The sequence below is a fragment of the Megalobrama amblycephala genome, linkage group LG5 (assembly GCF_018812025.1).
Source record: "Megalobrama amblycephala isolate DHTTF-2021 linkage group LG5, ASM1881202v1, whole genome shotgun sequence".
NCBI lineage: Eukaryota > Metazoa > Chordata > Actinopteri > Cypriniformes > Xenocyprididae > Megalobrama > Megalobrama amblycephala.
The window spans coordinates 20,980,345-21,000,418 of record NC_063048.1 but is presented as its reverse complement, the minus strand read 5'-3'; the positions used below and the strand labels follow the sequence as shown (position 1 = coordinate 21,000,418).

General features: G+C 37.0%; 1 protein-coding gene across 8 annotated transcripts in view; it reads right to left on the bottom strand.

Annotated features, from left to right (window-relative positions):
- Window positions 1–20,074, bottom strand: part of ltbp1 (latent transforming growth factor beta binding protein 1) — a 102,632-nt gene that overhangs the window by 52,882 nt on the left and 29,676 nt on the right. For 7 of the 8 annotated variants that reach the window (XM_048191159.1, XM_048191157.1, XM_048191160.1 and 4 more), the window contains 4 exons: window positions 16,030–16,184; window positions 9,467–9,634; window positions 2,550–2,753; window positions 1,024–1,283 (listed from right to left, as the gene is read on the bottom strand). In XM_048191159.1, the coding sequence (XP_048047116.1) occupies window positions 1,024–1,283; window positions 2,550–2,753; window positions 9,467–9,634; window positions 16,030–16,184 (787 nt within the window). The remainder of the gene's footprint in view (window positions 1–1,023; window positions 1,284–2,549; window positions 2,754–9,466; window positions 9,635–16,029; window positions 16,185–20,074) is intronic. The other variant, XM_048191155.1, reaches the window with a different exon arrangement.

The window sequence follows — 20,074 nt, the reverse complement described above, 5'->3', positions numbered from 1 at the left end:
ATCAAGCCCAATAGGTTAACGAAAGAAGGAAAAGGAGAGAGATACTCATTCTAGACCATTCACCACACCAAAAGATATAATTCTGCTCACACACAGCTCTTGATCCCAGTTCTTTCTGATCAACACTCTGATATCTCCCCCCTGACTGAATCTAATCTGCTGAACCAGACACATACCGAACAACAATCTGAGAGACAGCAATAATACACAACTCAAACAACCTGATAACACCCCACTCTCTGCTGACATGAAAAGTCGCAAATTAAGTCTGAATGTTTGCAAAAAACACCCACTGCACTTTACGATTGGAGAGAGTAAACAAACAAGACTGAGGTGAACCTGATGATAATAACTTGATAGTTTAACAACTGTGGGAGTGGAAGACAACTGGATGTTCTTTTAAGCTGGAGGCAGGTACTGAGTACTCTTGAGAATCATTCTTTTGTGTTTCATTTGCAGTTCTCTTCTGAAGAGACAGATGTTCCCTTGAGCACCACAATGTTCTGGAGAGAGTCTCATCTCACTATTCATTTTGTCTTTTGATCTATTTCTTGATTATCCAATGATAGCTGAAATTGAGTTAGTTTAAAAGACATTAAAAGTGAGAGACAGAGTAATAGTGGATGATTCACAGCTCACAGCAGCAGCGAGACAGAGAGAGAGATGAAGAGAAAGGTAAAGCTAGAGAAGATATTTTTAAGAATGCTTTTGTCCGTACAATGAAAGTCAACGCAATTTAAAATAACATTGGAGCCCACTGACACCAAAACTCTGAGACATTTTTCAAAATATCTCCTTTTGAAGAAAGAATAAATAAGAGGCTTGCAGTTTTGGAACAATGTGAGGGTAAGTAAATGATGACATTTTTAGGTGAAAAATCTACACACAGTGTGAAAAGCCTTATGGAAGCAGAGTTGCAGTAAAGATGCAAACCCTTCAATATCTCATCATCTTCCTCACATAAAGTCATTAGATGCGAGTTATATATGGTTTATATATTCAAACACTTATGGTCTCTCTTACTTGCATTCCTGCAGTCTCCTGAAAGCAGCGTCCCAGCTGGCTCTTGGATGTCACCGGCTGGTATTGGAGGTATGTTTGCTGGTTGGGGTAAATGACGCCGCCGTGAGTGTGTCCATGCTGGATGCTCTGGCTGCTGCTGTGGTAGGTGTAGGTGTGGCTGGACTGCGTGTTCTTCACCTGCCCGTTACTGTCCACTGGAGACACCTGATGGATCTGGACTGAGGCTTCAGGGGGATGTTTCACATGGACATTTACCAAACCTACGGAAAAGTATCACTTTATTGTATTCAGTACAAGTTAATATGGGTTCAATACAGGTTTAATAAAAGTTAAGTACATTATTTAATAGGGCTGGGAACTGACACAAATTTCATGATTCGATTCGGATTCACAGGCTTGCAATTTGATTCTGATTTCAATTCGATTCAATATTGATTATTTTGGATATATATCAGGTACAGTACATGACATTTTCTTAAGGAAAAAAAAATCTCAACTAATGCTGTAAACTATACATATTAAAATTAAATGATTTGTTCTTACATTACAGTCAATGAAGTTTTTATAATAAACTTATAATACTAACTTTACAATCACAATTATATTTCTAGCCTAAATGGTGGCTGTCATGAAAACAACAGATTTATTCAAACATGCATTAAATATTGAAGAACATTAAAAATGATAATGAACATGTAATATGGTGCATATATTTAGTTGAGCGATTACATGAGACATGATATGGATTTCGGTAAGTTGTACTCTATCTTTTAACTTACCTTCCTGTTCATTCATTCATTTCACACTGTAAATGGTATTATAGTGGAGGAGATGATCGGTTCACGTGTGTGTCGCGCTGCCGCTTCTCTTGAACTGAACTGAGGTGCTACAGCGATCTGTCACGTCACATTAAACAGCGACAAAACTGTATTTATTTTATTAATTTCGTAATAAAATGGACAGAAATTGAAATCTGAGACTTTGTTTCATATCAAAAGTAACAATGCACAAAGCTTATTGCGATTTATTGGACGGGAAGCGCACTAAAATGTTCCGTTTATTCATCAACTGAAAACAGGATAGACTAGATATCGGTTCGAAAAAATCAGAATCGATTAAAATCTATATTTTTTACCCAATCCTAGTACTTATGGCGTAATGTTGATTACCAGCTGTTTTAAAATTTTTACAGTCACTTTAGAGTTTTAGGGCTTATGGTGTAGTGTTGTCATGGCAATGACACAGTAAGCAGTTTGCTTGTGTCTTGTGTCTATAATACTGAAACAATGACTTTTTAATTTTTATGGATTGGCCCCATTCGCTTCCATTATACTTGCCTTACTGTAACCCAGATTGTTGATTTTTATTTTTTTAAAGAAAACAAAGGGCAAGTAAAAATTCATTTTTGTGGTAACTCTGAACCCTGAATATTCCTTTAATAACAACAGAGCCATATATTTCAGAATAATAACAGAAGCCAGATTTAAACATTTGTACAGGTAAGAACAGAGAAATAAAAGCATTACCCTGGTTTTGCCCAGTGCTGTAGGTGAGAGGTAACGTGTGCGTTGAGTGGACGTGTGTCTTCTGCCCGTTTACGAGAGTATGTTGCCCCTGTTGACCGTTTGGATTTGCCATTTGGCAGAATTTTCCAGTAAAGTTTGGCGGGCACTGGCATTTGTCCCGAGCGCTGCATTTTCCTCCATTCATGCAGGGCAAATGGCAAACAACTAAGACACACACAGAAACAGAGCAAAGCATGGTTAATCACAGCTATATCGGGTAACATTTTATAATGTTTAGTCACAAATTCCTGTTCAGAGACACATAACATTTAATTATACACAGATGAACCAACAAAATTATCATCAAACTTTTGTTTTGTCCTATGTTTGAGCAAGTGCTTGTGGGTTGTCGTGTATGTGTGTGCATGCGTGTATGCGCTTAAATGCTTCACAGAAAATCTGTTTAGGAACTTTTGTGGTGGAGTGTAATGAGAGTTCTGTGACACATTTTTACTAAAACATACCATTATGGTGACGGACCATTCTGCACTGAAACATCTTTAACTTTCTCTCTGCCTTGATTGTTTTTTGGCATTTTTCACAGTGCTTAAAATCTCACTTGAGCTATTAGATCACATTGAGCTCAGTAACAATACCAGCACAATGATGAATGGGTTTAATTATCCCACAACTGAGGTAAATAAACATTTTGGGGCTTGAAATTTTACAACAATATGTTTGTGGTGTGGTATAGGACATTATTTCAAACCTTTAAATGAGGTGAACCTCATTCTCCTCCTGTCATGATATTCTTTAAAAATGTTCCCAAACCAAAAGCCACATAATATAATTAACCATCATGAACTAATCACACTAAATGCTCATTAAAACAGCATGGCTGTCCTAACCACCATTCCCACACGGCACAATATGATGTCATTTCCTCTCAAACCGCATATACCTCCTGTGGCCAGACACACAGTTCATAGTGACTGCAGATACTATAATTCAAGATCAGAGGGAGGAAAGACTGCAAATGCGCGCACACACACTATCTAAATGACAACATAGCATTGTCTTCTATTATTTTTTATATATGTTTCAAACTTTTTTGCATTTATTAGAGATTAAGATTTAATGAAGCATTATTTTATTCATTTTTCCAAATGAGGGCATCCCCAAATGTCCCCAAGCAGAGGTTTTGTCATATTTAACTCTCTTCTGGGGACATTTTTTTTTCCCTTCAAAGTATAGCTAAACAAACCCACACTCACACACAAACAAATAGATACACATATATTTTCTTCAATACATTGGTGTATTTATATAAATATTTACATGCACTCTGACAAACCATGATTTATACACAAAACGCGCACACACACTTTCATTATTTCTGCTCTAGTGGGAAATCTAGGACTATTCCACAGTGCCTACACTGAACCTCAGGCAATATCTTGACACACTCATGTATCAACATTGAATCACACACACTCATATACATAAGCACACACGCTTCCCATCCTAGCTAGTGAACAGCACTGTACCTCTCTCTCCTGGACAGGAGGAAATAGAGCAGCATGACAGTAAACAAATGAAATGTTACCGAAATGGTAAGATAACTAGCAGGAGCAGGATGACAGACCACATTAGCTTTTACTCTCTGACACACATAAATGACTGCTCTTACATGGTTCATTTGATAAAAGAGGAATGTTTGTGAGACATACACTCTACTAATATGGTGGTGAGATGATTTTTATTGTCAGAACTGGCAACTACAGACTCTCACACATACACATAAGCAAACACAGCGACTCTCAGATGAGCTGATAGCCAGGAGCAGCTCTATCGAGAGGCCGGTAGTCTCCAGTAGTTGTTTTCATACTTGCTGAATATCTCTGGTGGAATAGACATGAAAATCCAACTAGGTGCAAATGAAAGTTTAAAGGTGCCCTAGATTCAAAAATTGAATTTACCTTGGCATAGTTAAATAACAAGAGTTCAGTACATGGAAATGACATACAGTGAGTCTCAAACCCCATTGTTTCCTCCTCCTTATATAAATCTCATTTGTTTAAACGACCTCCGAAGAACAGGAGAATCTCAACATAACACCGACTGTTACGTAACAGTCGGGGTGTACGCCCCAATATTTGCATAATGCCAGCCCATGTTCCCAACATTATGAAAGGCATTAGACAAGGGCAGCCAGTTAACGTCTGGAGCTGCACACAGCCGAATCATCAGACTAGGTAAGCAAGAACAACAGCGAAAAATGGCAGATGGAGCAATAATAACTGACATAATCCATGATAGCATATTTTTACTGATATTTGTAAATTGTCTTTCTAAATGTTTCGTTAGCATGTTGCTAATGTACTGTTAAATGAGGTTAAAGTTACCATCGTTTCTTACTGTATTCACGGAGACAAGAGCCGTCGCTATTTTCATTTTTTAAACACTTGCAGACTGTATAATGCATAAACACAACTTCATTCTTTATAAATCTCTCCAACAGTGTAGCATTAGCCGTTAGCCATGGAGGACAGCCTCAAATTCACTCAGAATAAAACTTTAACATCCAAATAAATACTTTACTCACATAATTCGAAGCATGCATACAGCATGCATGACGAACATCTTGTAAAGATCCATTTGAGGGTTATATTAGCTGTGTGAACTTTGTAAACGCGCTGTAATATAGTCAACAGCTCGTGTGGCAGGGAGCACGCGATTTAAGGGGACGGCGCCGAGTGTAATTCAGTGCATTGTTAATGATGCCTCAAAATAGGCAGTTAAAAAAATGTATAAAAAAAAAAATCTATGGGGGTATTTTGAGCTGAAACTTCACAGACACATTCAGGAGACACCTTAGACTTATATTACATCTTGTGAAAAAGCATTCTTGGGCACCTTTTAAAAAAAAAGTAAAAGTAATAAAAAGAAAACAATAAATATCTCATACTTTTATACTGTATATCACAAATATTTTCTAAATTTATGACTTGTGCCAAGCAATGCCAAAATGGGAGTTTTTTGTTCCCTTTGTTTTTTTTTGTTGTTGTTTTTTTTAAACATAATTCAAATATTCAGATGCTCAATGAAAAAATTAATCAAATTTATATTCCACATGTCAGCCAATGTGCCAACCATGCCCACTCACACGTTTTTTTTTATACGATGTTTGATAGCCAGGTAGCAATGATAAAAAAAAAAAAAACACTACCGTTCAACAGTTTGGTGTCGGTAAGATTTTTGCTGCTGCATTTATTTGATAAAAAAAAAAAAAAAAAAAAAAAAAAAAAACAGTAAATATATTGTCATACCAGGAACCATTTACATTACACATGCATTTAGTAGATGCTTTTATCCAAAGTGACTTACAGAGAGGAACAAATATAGTACAGTCAAACCAGTAAATATATGGTCATACTATGAAATATCATTATAATTTAAAATAACTGGTTTCTATTTTAATATATTTTAAAATGTAATTTATTCCCGTTTTGACAAATGTGATGAAAAAAGTGATGACACACACAAACTTCAAAACTGGCAAATATTTTTCACACAAGTGAGAACAAAAAAGCAAGCATTAGAGTTTTATCTTATTGAGATGTCATTAGCCCACCTGGAATACAATTTCATTGGGGGAAAAAAGGGGCATTCACCCACCCACGGATCCTTAAACAGATGGAGTAACATTTTCCTGTAAACCCCAACATCTCTGCTAGTACAGACAGGTTCACTGGCAGCTTCATGGGGATGACTGTCAAAACAGCCAACACAACTGCGTCCAACAATATATACAGGTGACGCACATATACAGAAAACAGTCACTGGTGATGAAAATTCAGTCTGTACTACACTGAGGACGTTCAGAAGTGCAGTGACGCATTCCCATCAGAGCAATCATATACACTGCCCTGCCAAAAAAACAAAATAAAAAAGTCCCTGTTTGAATTTAAAAAGGCAAATACTTTTCTAGCATATTATATGTTTGACAACAGTTATTTTAACCCAGGGGTAAGCAAGTTCGGTCCTAGAGAGTCCTGCAGAGTTTAGCTCCAACCCTGAAAAAAACCCTTCAGCTGCCTATAGCCTTAGTAATCCTGAAGAGCTTGATTAGGTTGTTCAGGTGTGTTTGATTAGGGTTGGAGCTAAACTCAGCAGGACAGCGGATCTCTAGGACCGAACTTGCCTACCCCTGTTTTAACCCTAAAAGATGGAGCGTGTAGCTTTTCATTTCTTAAACAACCATGTAGGAAGACACATCATGGCCATATTCCAAGATGACAATGTCAAGATTCATCAGGCTCAAATTGTGAAAGAATGGTTGGGAGGGAGCATGAAGAAAGTCATGAATTGAAAGTTTTTGAGATGTGCTGGAGTAGACTTTACAGAGTGCTTGACTCAATACAAGATCTTGACCAAAAATCAATGCACATCTTGATGGAAATAAATTTTGGGATGTTATTTTAATCAATTTTTGGTCAAGATCTTGTATTGACAATGTAAATGTAAAGTCTACTCCAGCAAATAATCACAGCAAAAATTATCCAGTCAAAGACTCTTAAGTATTTGCTTATTTAAATCCAAACAGCGACTTTTTATCGGCCGGGCAGTACATAAGGAACATGCAGCCACACATCGATCTGCTGTGATAATGCTTTAGTATTTCTATGAGACAGTTTATTGATCTATGACTGTCAATGATTCACAGGTCTGTATGGCACATTCTCTCTGTGTACATGGAATACCATGATACAATGTCATTTTGCCAATTTTTATACTTGACCATACCATACAACAATATGTTGCTTTATGCGTAGTTCATGCAGTGTGATTTGAAATTTAAAAGTTTATACAATGATGTATGTGACAGTTTTTTTTAAATAAATTAATACTTTTATTCAGCAAGTATGCATTACATTGATCAAGTCACTGTGAAGACTTTTACTTTATTCCTAAAAAATCGAGTATAAAGTTAAAAAAATCCTGAAAAATGATATTACAATTTTTTTAACAACAATAAGAAATGCTACTCGAGCATCAAAACAGCATATTAGAATGATTTATGAAGAATCATGTGACACTGAGGACCGAGTAAAATTCAGCTTTGCCTTCACAGGAATACATTTTTAAAAATCTTACTGACCCCAAACTTTTGAATGGTAAAGTATGTGTAAAGTTACATTTAATTATTGCATACTTGCATTGAGATCAGTCAAATTACTGAAAGTATTGACAGGTCCTTTCATTTTATCACTCGCCTGAGGTTGTTTATTTGTTGAAAGAATCGAATCGATTTAGCATCAACACTGAGATACGAGAGGCTGGTTCAGAGTACCGAAGCCCAAATCTTGGTATTGATCCAACCCTAATGAGTGTATGTGCGTGTGTTTCTCCATTATCCATGGTGCTGGAGCTCGGCCTGCGATCTCTCCTCCCAGCTGCGTCTGGATCAGAGCTGACAGAACGCTCTGTGTTCCTTATAAGGACGCGCACACTCACCCACTCCAGACGTTCACCTCATTCAGACAAACAGCTTGACGGAGAGAGAGACAGACAGAATGAGAGAGAGAATGACATCTTAGCACCACGCACAGCAGCCTCTGCTTATTCTGAGATTAGCCATCCGAACACTCACTCCACTGAACTTTCCTGACCCTCTTATATGGAATGCAATTTCGGCTGGTCACCCTGTTGGGCACAGATTACAAAACCCACTGGTGAAAACAACCTTTAGCTGAATGCTACCCTTGTGTCCACAGAGTAATTGGATTCAAAAGTAATCTTATGTAACCACTATCTGTATAAATTGTGTCTATTGCTTCATTCTTGACCTTAATGCAAGTCACAAAGTTAATACTTGGTATTATCCACCGATATGGAAACAAAGAGCACAAGACCAAGAAGTCAATGTACCAAGCTATGTTAGCACTACAATATTATTTTATTTATAATTTATATTTTATTAATATTTTAGGATCCCTTCATTCAAAGAGTACTAAGGTATTAATGCAGAAAAAATATTGATGGTAATTCTAAATAGTAATATGAGCTAACTGGCCATTATTTGGATGATTCACTTTAAAATGTCATCTTTACATCAACTGAGTATGCAAAAAAAGGAGCTTCTGTTAAATTTGATTGTCTTCCATAAGTTTTAACAGTTCTGGGGTAATCACAGAGACACTTTCTCAGAGAAAAACTTAATGTGAAATATTCTTATAAATGAAATCTAGATGGAATGTTTAACAAAAGTCATTTGTACTCTTTGCATAGTGAAATTTAAATATAATAGTATGAAACTTCACTCACAAGCAAGTTTGTGCAAACATTAATGAGAAGTTAACAGAGAAAGTAACACAGACTCTACCAAGGCAAAATCAAATTCTTTCCATGTAACACTCATTGGGAATGACTGGACTACACAACTAAGAAATGTGCGAAGAACCCAGTCTCCATTCAGTAAATGAAAGTAGACTTGCTGAACCGGAGGGCAGAAGACATTCTGCTGTGTCATAACCACATGCTCTTGAACATTCTGAGCCCTCATTGTGAAATATTACTGCTGTAAATGAAGCGAGAAGAACTGAAGTCAAATAATGTAGGTTTTGCAGACACAATCTAAAGCATCTTAAACTTTTCCACAATATCTGCCAGGCAAGTAAAAACTCCTCACCGAACTGTGACTAGAAACACATCCAAACATCAGCCATAATTATAGACCTGTCTGAGGCTGGACATGATGTAACAGGCCCACGGCCAGCTGTTCTCTGTTCAGTATACAGCAAACGCAAGCTCACACACATACATTCAACAAAGTCCAGTTGCCAGCGAAGGAATTAGATGCTCTACAAAGACCTGGATGAAAGAAAACTTCCCACTTTTCCCACAATACACTGAGAAAAGGCGGCGATGCCACTCACCGACTCTGAAGTTGGGGGCGGTGAGTGTGTCCGTAGCGTGCCCGTTCTCACTGATGATAGTGGTGGTGTTGCCCTTCTGACAGCTGTTCTGACAGCGGCCATTGGTGCAGGTCATCTTGCAGATAGTCGGGGTGAAGACCACCTTGATCCGGCCAGTGTGGTTCCCTACTGCAGCCCAGCAGAGCAGAGACATCAACAGAGAGAAGAGAAAAAACTCCATCAGTCTGGACGGCATGGCTTTCATAAACAACTCAGAACGACTCTCTTTCACTTTTGTAGGCAGTGTCTGGCAGATCAGCTCAGGAGTTCAGCTTTAAGAAAGTGAAACGAGAGAGGGAGCGAGAGGGAGAGAGGCTGGAGAAAGTCTTTCTGTTGTCTTGTCTTTTCTTAGTCTCCTGTACGTGTTCCCCTGTGACTGTCTGATTCCTTTTTCGTCCATTCCCTCCTTTTCTCTGTCCTTGGTCCAATATCTCAGTCTCTGGAACATGAGGAGGTGACTGGTGAAAAAAAAATAGGAGCAAAAGAAAGAGAGAGAGAGAGAGAGAGAGAGAGAGAGGCCAGCAAACAACTCTGGGATCAGACCCAGTTCTTCTAGAAGGATTTGGATAAAGTGGCCACAACTCCAAGCCTTATACAGAGACGAAAAGAGGAATGTCGGCTTTTCCCAACTAACTTCTGATCATTTCCTTTGTAACTAAGGTTACCACTACTGATTGAAAATATGTTATTGTCATATATATATATATATATATATATATATATATATATATATATATATGCAGGAAAAACAAATTTTCCTAAGTAGTCTATCCTGAATCCTTTTAATGTAAATTATGTCACTTCCACCTGCAAAACAACATGGGGAAAAAAAAGTAAGTACGTACTTTAAATTACAGTCCGATAAACTCCTGGCATCATGGTCTCACTGAATATTTTCCAGTCAGCTTTCTATCTGCAGACGGTTATTGGCTGTTTTCTGCTTGATTACCAGCCTGATTTTCTGTCTGCTTCCTGTTTCTTACTTTCTATCCCTTCCACTATCATTCATACTCCATCTATCCATCCAAAATGGCATCTTGTTAAAGAATTATTTCACCGAAAATACTAAATGATGAACTACAAAAAATACTGTATATGATGATACTGTAATGTACATACAGTTTGTATACGATGTCTTCTGAAGTCATGACAGCTTTGAGTGAACTTTGAATTTAATTTGGATTGGTGTGATTATCCTAGATTCAAGTACTGGAGATGTAAGTCTACAAAAATCTCTATCATAACGTTATGTCTCCCTCCCCCTACCTCTGTTATGTAAAGCAAATCCATTAGAAGCAAACATGTAACCTTTCCTCAAAGATCAAACAATGTCTCCACAGTTATCCGTCAGCTACAGATGACACCTACAGCTGTTATGAAGTGAGAGAGTTAGGTAAATTGAGGAAAGCACACAGAGTATACAGCAACAGTGAGAAGTAGACAACAGGAGACGAATGGCTTTACCAGAGCACCACACAAATACACACACACAGAGAGAGAGAGAGGGCTGCTGACAGGCCGTCTCTCGTGTGGGACAGACCTCACCAGGTGCCAGACGCCTAAGACACTGAGAAACTAGTTAGTCTGATACATCTACCTTTAACCACACATGTTTACTTGACAAATCTAAACTACCACAGGAAATACCATAGACTTGTTTTTATATAAAACTACTTATAAAATCCCAGGTTTGATGATAGGATTTCAGCCCCCTACCTGAATATGAGCTGATCTGGCTTAGATGAATTGCCTTTCATGCAGAAGATTGCAGATCTTGCTTTTTTTATTTATTTATTTATTTATTTTAAATAAATTAATATATCATCTGTTTCATCATCTATATTAGTATCTGACAAACTAATTCAGATGTTAACACTTTAGTCTTTTTGAATGATTCATTAAAAGAATGGACCAAAAGGGTCATTTGCTCAGGAATCAGACTACTCTGATTTTTTTTTTTTTTACTGTTTTTTAATTGGTCTGCAAACCTGAGTAAAATATGACTTTTTTAAGAATTGAGATCAATCAAAATAAGACTATGATTATTATTAGAAGATCAATATTTTTACCCTACCCTACTTATGTGCCTACTCCTAACAGAAGCCGCGTTTCCACCGCAGGAAATTTCCCCAGGAGCTAGGGACTTTAGGGTGGTACTCGGTGTGTTTTGACGGCAGGAACCAGGGTCTAAATGAAGTTCTGGGTAAATGTTCCCAATCAGAAAGCCCTGCAAGGTAGGAAAGTTTCGGCTAGAAGGGATACAGCTACATCCGGAAGCGATGCAAAATCTCACCATAAAATAACAGTAAATTAAATTTGCAATTTATCAGAGTGTGTTTTATTAACATCTACACGTACCCCAACCATAAACCTACCCTTACAATAATGCAAATACAGTAATTAATTGTTTTTCAGCATGACAAAAATGATGCAATATTGATGTGTGCATGCCCAGTAAGCCTTGGTAGGACAATTTGCTGTAGCTGTGTCCCTTCTAGCCCCAGGCAGGTAGTACTTTTTCAAAGTTCAGGAACTTTCGGAGGTGGGACTTGCGCGCTGAACATGCTAATTGGTTGAGTTCACGCAGCATTTTGATTGGTTGACTCCATGCAGTATTTTATTTCAACCACCATTTTTAAAAGTCTGTTGCAGTGTGTGCAGTAAGAGTTGATTGCTATTCGAATCAACAATGGAGTTTAAAAAATATGATGGACCGATGATGAGGTTCAGGCTTTATTAAGCTTATATGCAGAAGGCGAAATCCAGCGGGAACTGGAAAGTCGCGTGCAGTCCTACGTCACCGGACTAATCTTCACGGTACTTTAGGCCGCAGTGGAAACGCAGACAGCAACAGAACTGGTGGGAAAAAAGTTCCTGGGACAAATTGTTTCGTTTGAATTGTGCTAGTTTGCATTAACTTATCTATGAATTATTTTTACCTTGGAAGACACCCGAATGTATGTTTTTGTCAGATTTAGCTTGAATTGAATGTAATGATATACAAATAGCATGTATTACGAATATCAAGATTTCTGTTCAGATTGTAGATCTAATTCATCCCCCTCTCTCCTTCAGTCCATCAATCTCTAAATCCAATCAAAACTACAAAAGTAACCTGAGGTCAACAGGAAATCAGTCAGATGTTTGTCTCTTATGACCTTCAGACTAATGTAATGTAATACGTAAAGGTCTGTCTCCTCTGAGTGAACCCGGTCACTTCTGTATGATTCGACATCCAGTCAGAGTGTGGTTTGGCTGAGTTTCAAAGCAGTGAGAAATGGCATGTCAGACCACAACACCGTGCAAAAACAGTTACCCAATACACCACGGGCTCCTCCTTGCATTAGTATTACAGCAGAGCTCTGGCTGTATTTGGCTGAGTTGTGTAATGCTGCCAGTCTGCAGGACAGGAAGAGGGATAATAGATGTCATGCTACAAATTAGTTCTGCCGCCCCACCGTCCCCTCATTCACATGCAGGACTACTGTATCTAATCGTCTCACCTGCCTCCTAAGAGCACTTCCCTCAATGACCGTTTATCGTAAAGCTCTGTCATTTAATTTTCCCCCGTCTCTCTCTTTTCTCCGGTTCTTGCCTTCCCTTATGGCTGGGCTTTTATCTAAAATTACCCAGAGAAAATGAGGCTAATAACTCACTTTAGACAGTGCAGCGCACAAGGCAATGCTTAAGTCTTTATATGATTTCAACCAGAGGATCCGCTTAAAAAAAACAAAAAAAGCAAAAAACAATGGGGCCATAACTTAAGGGCTAACCTGAAGCAATACAGAATTACAAAAATGAGACTCTAGCAGAAGTGCCAAGAGAAAGGAAGTGAGAAAGTGGGGTCTAAAACGCACATGCCTGTGGTTGTGAACCATCTCACCACTAATTTGTACTGTGGATTCCCACACCTTTTGATCAATGAATTTCCTTAGCTTTTCCATGACATTTCCAATTCCCTGTTGTTTGTGATGGATAAAGATGTTTTAAAATCATTTTATAGATGTAGTAACCGCATAGAGCAATTCTAGACTAGATTAGCTGGAAAAAAACTTGACGTGTTATAGAAATTTCCATGATTTTTTTAATATATCATAAATTTCTATGACTCTTCCATTCTTGGAAATCACAGTTTTAATATTCGTCTTTAATATTGATGACAGTGGGAGACCTGTTCTATCGTCGTCTTCAACTCTACTACAGCTGTATAACAAAATCGTCAAAACTGGCATCTCAAAGCATTGCCAACACAGAGCTAAACATTTCTAAGCGAGTCAGACATGCTGTCACTCTCCTCATGGAATGTTCCACGGTGTGTGTGATCTATCATTCCGTCAAACACCCAGGGCTTCCTGCAGAGTCAGCGAGACTTGTTGAAAAATAAAAACTGATACATGAAATAACATTTTGAGATGCTGATGTCACTAGATCTTAAATTTCTCCAACAGAAAGTGATGCTTTGGGATTGCATCAACACGTCAAAATTATAGAGAGTGGCAGCCAAGACATACACTACTGTTCAAAACTTTGAGGTTGGCAAGACATTTTTAAAAGTTTTTGAAAGAAGTCTATAATGCTCTCCAAGGCTTGATTTATTAAAAATAACTGTTTTGTATTTGAATATATTTTAAAACGTAATTTATTCCTGTGATGGCAAAGTTGAATTTTCAGCAGCTTAATATTTTTGTGGAAACTGTGATATATATTTTTCAGGATTCTTTGAAAAATAGAAAGTTCAAAGGCAACTTTTGTAAGATAATAAATATCTTTACTGTCCCTTATATCTTAACAACTAAAATATCTTAACACAAATTAAGATATTTTAGTTGAAATCCGATGGCTCCGTGAGGCCTTCCTAGGGAGCAATGACGTTTCCTCTCTCAAGATCCATTAATGTACTAAAAACATATTTAAATCAGTTCATGTGAGTACAGTGGTTCAATATTAATATTGTAAAGCTATGAGAATATTTTTGGTGCGCCAAAAAAAACAAAATAACGACTTATTTAGTGATGGCCGATTTCAAAACACTGCTTCATGAAGCACCGGAGCACAAATGAATCAGTGTGTCGAATCATGATTCAGATCATGTGACTTTGACGCTCCGAACAGCAGATTCGATACACTGATTAATTTATGCTCCGATGCTTCTTGTAGCATTGTTTTGAAATCAGCCATCACTTTATAAGTCGTTATTTTGGTTTTTTTGGCGCACCAAAAAAAATTCTCATAGCTTTACAATATTAATATTGAACCACTGTACTCACATGAACTGATTTAAATATGTTTTTAGTACCTTTATGGATCTTGAGAGAGGAAGTGTCATTGCTCCCTATGAAGGCCTCACGGAGCCATCGTATTTCAACTAAAATATCTTAATTTGTGTTCTGAAGATTAACGAAGGTCTTACGGATGTGGAATGGCATGAGGGTAAGTAATAAATGACAGAATTTTCATTTTTGGGTGAACTAACCCTTTAACCCAAACCCTACCCCCCCCCCAAAAAAAAAAAAAAAAAAAAAAATGACACTGTCCTGGGTGGCCTTGTGTGCTTACTGTTTTTATAAAAGTGTTAAAAGCAATAATTAGTTACACTAATAGTAGTGACACTAATAGTAATAATCAGTATAAATAATTTGGTAACACTTTCTTTTACAGTGTCCTTGTTACATATGTTACATGTGCTTACCATAGTAATAACAGCAAATTATGCATAATTACATGCAACTAACTCTCAACCAAATCCTAATCCTACCCTAATCTTATAGTAAGTACGTTGTTAATTAATATTACTCAGTACTTAAATATATGATTACACTGTAACAATGACAGCTTAAAATAAAGTGTAACCAATAATTCTTCTATCAAGTAAATACACTGCAAAAAATCATATTCTTTCTTTGTTTTTGTCTTGTTTTCCAACACAGTGATATCTAATAATCCTTAAAATGAGAAGTATTCACTTGAGAAGCAAAATGCCACAAGGATTTACATCTTTCAGATGTTTTTGCTTAAAACAAGAATAAAACATTTTTACAGTTGGGGTAAGAAAAATTATCTTGTTTTTCTTTTTAAAATATATTATTTACTTACCCCAAAGACAACTATATCTTGTTTTAAGCAACCACATCACAAAATTTTGCTAGATCTCTCTGAAAGCAATACATAAAACCTTCAGAAAAATTATTTTGGTTCTTAAGTAAATGTATCTTTCAAGGATGTTTATATAACTACTGCAAAACAAGACAAAAACACATAGAAAAATACTTATTGCAGTGTATGGTGCAGGTTAGACAACAACGTCAAACATCACTGGTTTTCACATGTGTCATATTTGATAAAATTTTCCATAAATATTGACATAAATTTCAGTCTGTACCTCAGGCACATCAATCATATGGCTTCATAAGACTTAGAATATAGTCCAAAAGACTTATGAACTACTTTACAGTGCTTTTTAATGTGCTGCAAAAGATCTAAAAAAAACAAAAAAAACATTGCATACAAAGATGGATTGTCCTTACCGTGAATTGGGTTGTGTCCCACTGAAAGCGGGATGGCCCGGTTCAGGTTAGGTCCGACACCATGCACCTGCGTGTGAGTGTGGTAGTTTTTCTGTTGAACCATAAACTTCTGTGTTTTGCTCTGGTGCATCGTCATTGAAACTGGGTTTTGCACTCTGCAAGATACAAACGTTAAAAACAAAAATGTCAACATCTTGCCTTACAGTTTGTGTTTTTTACCGTAACTTTTTCTTTCCATCTCTCTGTGTTTCTGTTACAATGATTTACATCCATATTGAAAATTCTAATATTCATGTATTCATTAATTCATGTGGTTTTCACTTTGATTAATAACCTGCTCAAGGCCATATGGAAAACCACAGTACCCTGAACAAACAGACATGCTTCTGGTAACATGTAAATGAAACCAGTCACTTGCAACATACAAAACACATCTGCAGTCACAAGGATTGAAGTGATTTTTCATTATGTTTATCACACATACAGTTAAATGTCATTTGTACAAACACATACTGCAAACACATGGACAAAAATCCATCATAACACATCACGTCGCAGCATAGCACTCTCTCTCTCTTCTTTCTGATACAACCATAGTTTCTCTGTAAGATCCTTTTGTTTTCTTTCATGTCTGTGAATCAGAATAAAGCTCACTGGCCTCACTTATGAAGAATTAAAAGTGTCCAATACACAACTCAATACAGTTTGACATTAGCATGCTATATGTGACATGATGCTCTAAGCATAGGACTAAAGAGTTTTTCATTTTAATTTGATACTTTTACACATTTAAGTACTGACTGAAATAAAAAACATATTTTAGTCAATTACCATCTAGAATGCATTTTATTCAGTTTGTTGCAATGGATCCTAGTATTGCGTTTTCTGCAAATGTTGTTATTGCTCACTAAAATAATGCAGTAAAAAGAATAAAATATAAAGGTCTCTTAAAATGCTTTCTAGGTAGTCTGCTCACTAGTTTTTGGGACAGAGTGCACAACACAATGTCAAAACCAAATACAGCTAAATTCCCTGAAAGAACTCTGTAAAGGGATTACAGATACTGATAATTATCAGCTACGTCTGTGTGAAAGTATTGAACATCTTGCTAATAAAGAGACAAAACAGCACACAGCTGTGAGGAAACGGATGTGAAATGTAATCGAATATAAAGTCTTTCATACATCTATTAAGATGAAGAAAACAGGAATGCGGTCACTCAGAATCACAGATGGTAAGCCTCATATAAGACGATGACGCACAGGACTAAATCAGGGTCAGCATCTCAAAATAACAGCGTAGACCTCAGATCTGTCTGAATGGTGTCTGTACTTTTAGGGACAGTCCACCCAAAAACCATTTGGGTCCTTAGTGCATTTTTTGTCCATACAATAAAAGTCAATGGGAGCTGAAACCGATTGGTTAACATTCTTCTAAATATCTTCTTTCTTGTTCCACAGAACATCATACATGTTCGGAATTACATGAGGATATGACAGAATAATTATTTCTGAGTATCTCTTTAAGTAGCCGCGGCTCGTCTGTAAGGGCAGATGGGGCAGTGCCCCACCAAAATATTCATCCAAGCACAAACAAGCATAAACTGAATCAATAATAAATTGTAAATGTGTTCAGCATTCTGCAACAAATATTTTTCAGATTTTAAATAGGATCGTGAGCAGGATATATTAAAATTTAACAAATGGCTTCAGCAGGTATGTATTATGATATTAATTGTGGCAGCGGGTGCGTGTGTTCAGTATTAAATATAAAGCTTACAAAATGTTTATCATACACTAGCGCTACGACCCAGAATCTGCCCTACCTAAATTTACGGACAGGAGTCGCTACTGCCTTTATAAGGGCTGTTCTCATTGATTGAAATGGACTTGCAGATAAAAAGCGACTGGATATCACTAATTTTCGATGACTGACAGATACTGCAGAGCTCAGCTTTATGCAAATGAGCAGTGACATGGTGTGACAACAACCAATGGGAGTGCAGGCAGTGACCACCGCCTTTCAGTGTGAGCCAGGCTTTAGACATAACATGCTTTTTATCCACAACAACCCCACAACAAAGAAACATGTGTGGACAAAGTTTATAAACAGAGTCTGAACTCTGATCAAATGTAAGGAGCAGACACACAAAAACGAGCAAACAAAATGAGAATATTTAGAGGGAAAGTGTAAACAGAGGTCATTTCCCCCCAGTGTTCTCTCATCTTGTCTTTCACACTATTCAAGTCTGCCTCTCCATCTGACTTTCATCTCTCGTTTGATGTTCTTAGAGAGGTCTCATTTTGAAATGTATGTTTGTATTGCTCTTAATGTCATGCAATGTGCTGTAGTGCATAGTTTGTCATCCTCCCTCACAGTCTCCTACATATAATAGTTTATTTCCATGCCATGCATGTGTACCAACAGACACAAACAACTTAAAGACCAGCCAATTATCTCAGTGTTTACAACTCTGGGGTTGAATAACACAAACTCGCACAACTATGGACCCATACACGCACACATAAAAAGGTTTTAGCATCTATTTTGTATTCTAGATATAACTATGGGAAGGTGAATGCCAACATATTTAGAAACACAAGTCAAGCCTTGAACAAGGCCTAATTTAATTTGTCTGGGAAAAGCATTTAATAGCTTCTAGCAGTTGAGTTTGAGACCTCCATTCAGACCAGCCCAGCACAAACAAAATTGGCATATGGTTCCCAGCATAGTTGCTGGAGAAACATGGCCATGCTTATTCACCAGCTAGACCAGTAATAACCAGCATAAACCATCCTGAACCAGCAAGAAAACTCAAGCTGGTCTTTTCATCAGTAAAACCTGTTACACCCCATAAACATAGAACATAACACCCTACAAAGAGCAGACCACACACATAAAAAGAAAGAGCGTAAAATGTTCTTGAACAGGTGAAAAGCAATGAGCTGGGTAAGTGCTTATAAACACACACCATCACATGTCCTAAACACTGGAACCTGATATATGGTGAGAACTCCAACTGGAGGAAGATGTGTTATAAGCTTTTCCTCATGCCTCTCTTTGTCTTTCCATCCTCTGTACGCATACATGTACACTATGCAGACAATTAATTACACCACCAAAAGAACCTTAAAGCTGCAGTCCGTAAGTGTTGCCTCTTTGTCGCCATCTCTGTTTGAAACCTGCAGTTGCAGTTATGGATATTAAATATGGATATTTTTCTTACAAAAACGCATCCCTTCGCTTAAAAAGGCCTTTATTAAAACTCCTGAGTCGTATGGATTACTTTTTTTTATGGATGGATGCATTTTTTCTGTCTTTTGGCCTACCATTCACAACCGTTATAAACCTTAGAGGACTAAGGATATTTTTAAATATATCTCGGATTGTGTTAGTCTAAAAGAAGATAGTCATATACACCTAGGATGGCTTGAGGGTGAGTAAATCATGGGATTATTTTCATTTTTGTGTGAACTATTCCTTTAAGGCTAAAGTAAGGAGATAGTTTTGAACACTGGCTTGTTCTGTACCTGCTCAAAAATTGATTTTGGATCATTTTTAACCAAAAAAGAAGTTACAGACTGCAGTTTTAAATGTCTCTTAAATGCGACCACTAAATGCACAAACACATACATAAAATTACACTTTAAAATATATTACAATACAAAAAAAGTTATTTGAAAATGTAATAATATTTCACAACACGATGGATTTTGCTGTATTTTTGATAAATAAATTCAGCCTTGGTGAGCAGAGACTTCTTCCAAAAACATTATCCCAAAATGTTCAGCTGTATTGAAACATTTCTGTGTATGCTCTCAGAAAATTTAAGAATGCATTTGCAGAGTGTGATGAAAAGCTGTACAGGAGAGGCTGTACAAAAATCCTTATGGATATGGATATGGATGGACGTGTATTATGCTAATTTGTAACTGCACTTCATTTAGAATAATCCAGCTTTATAAACATTAGAACGAGGGAATGAGCAAATGTAATGTATGAGAATTTTACGTGAGAACCTTTTCTGCCCACCTAAGTAAGAACA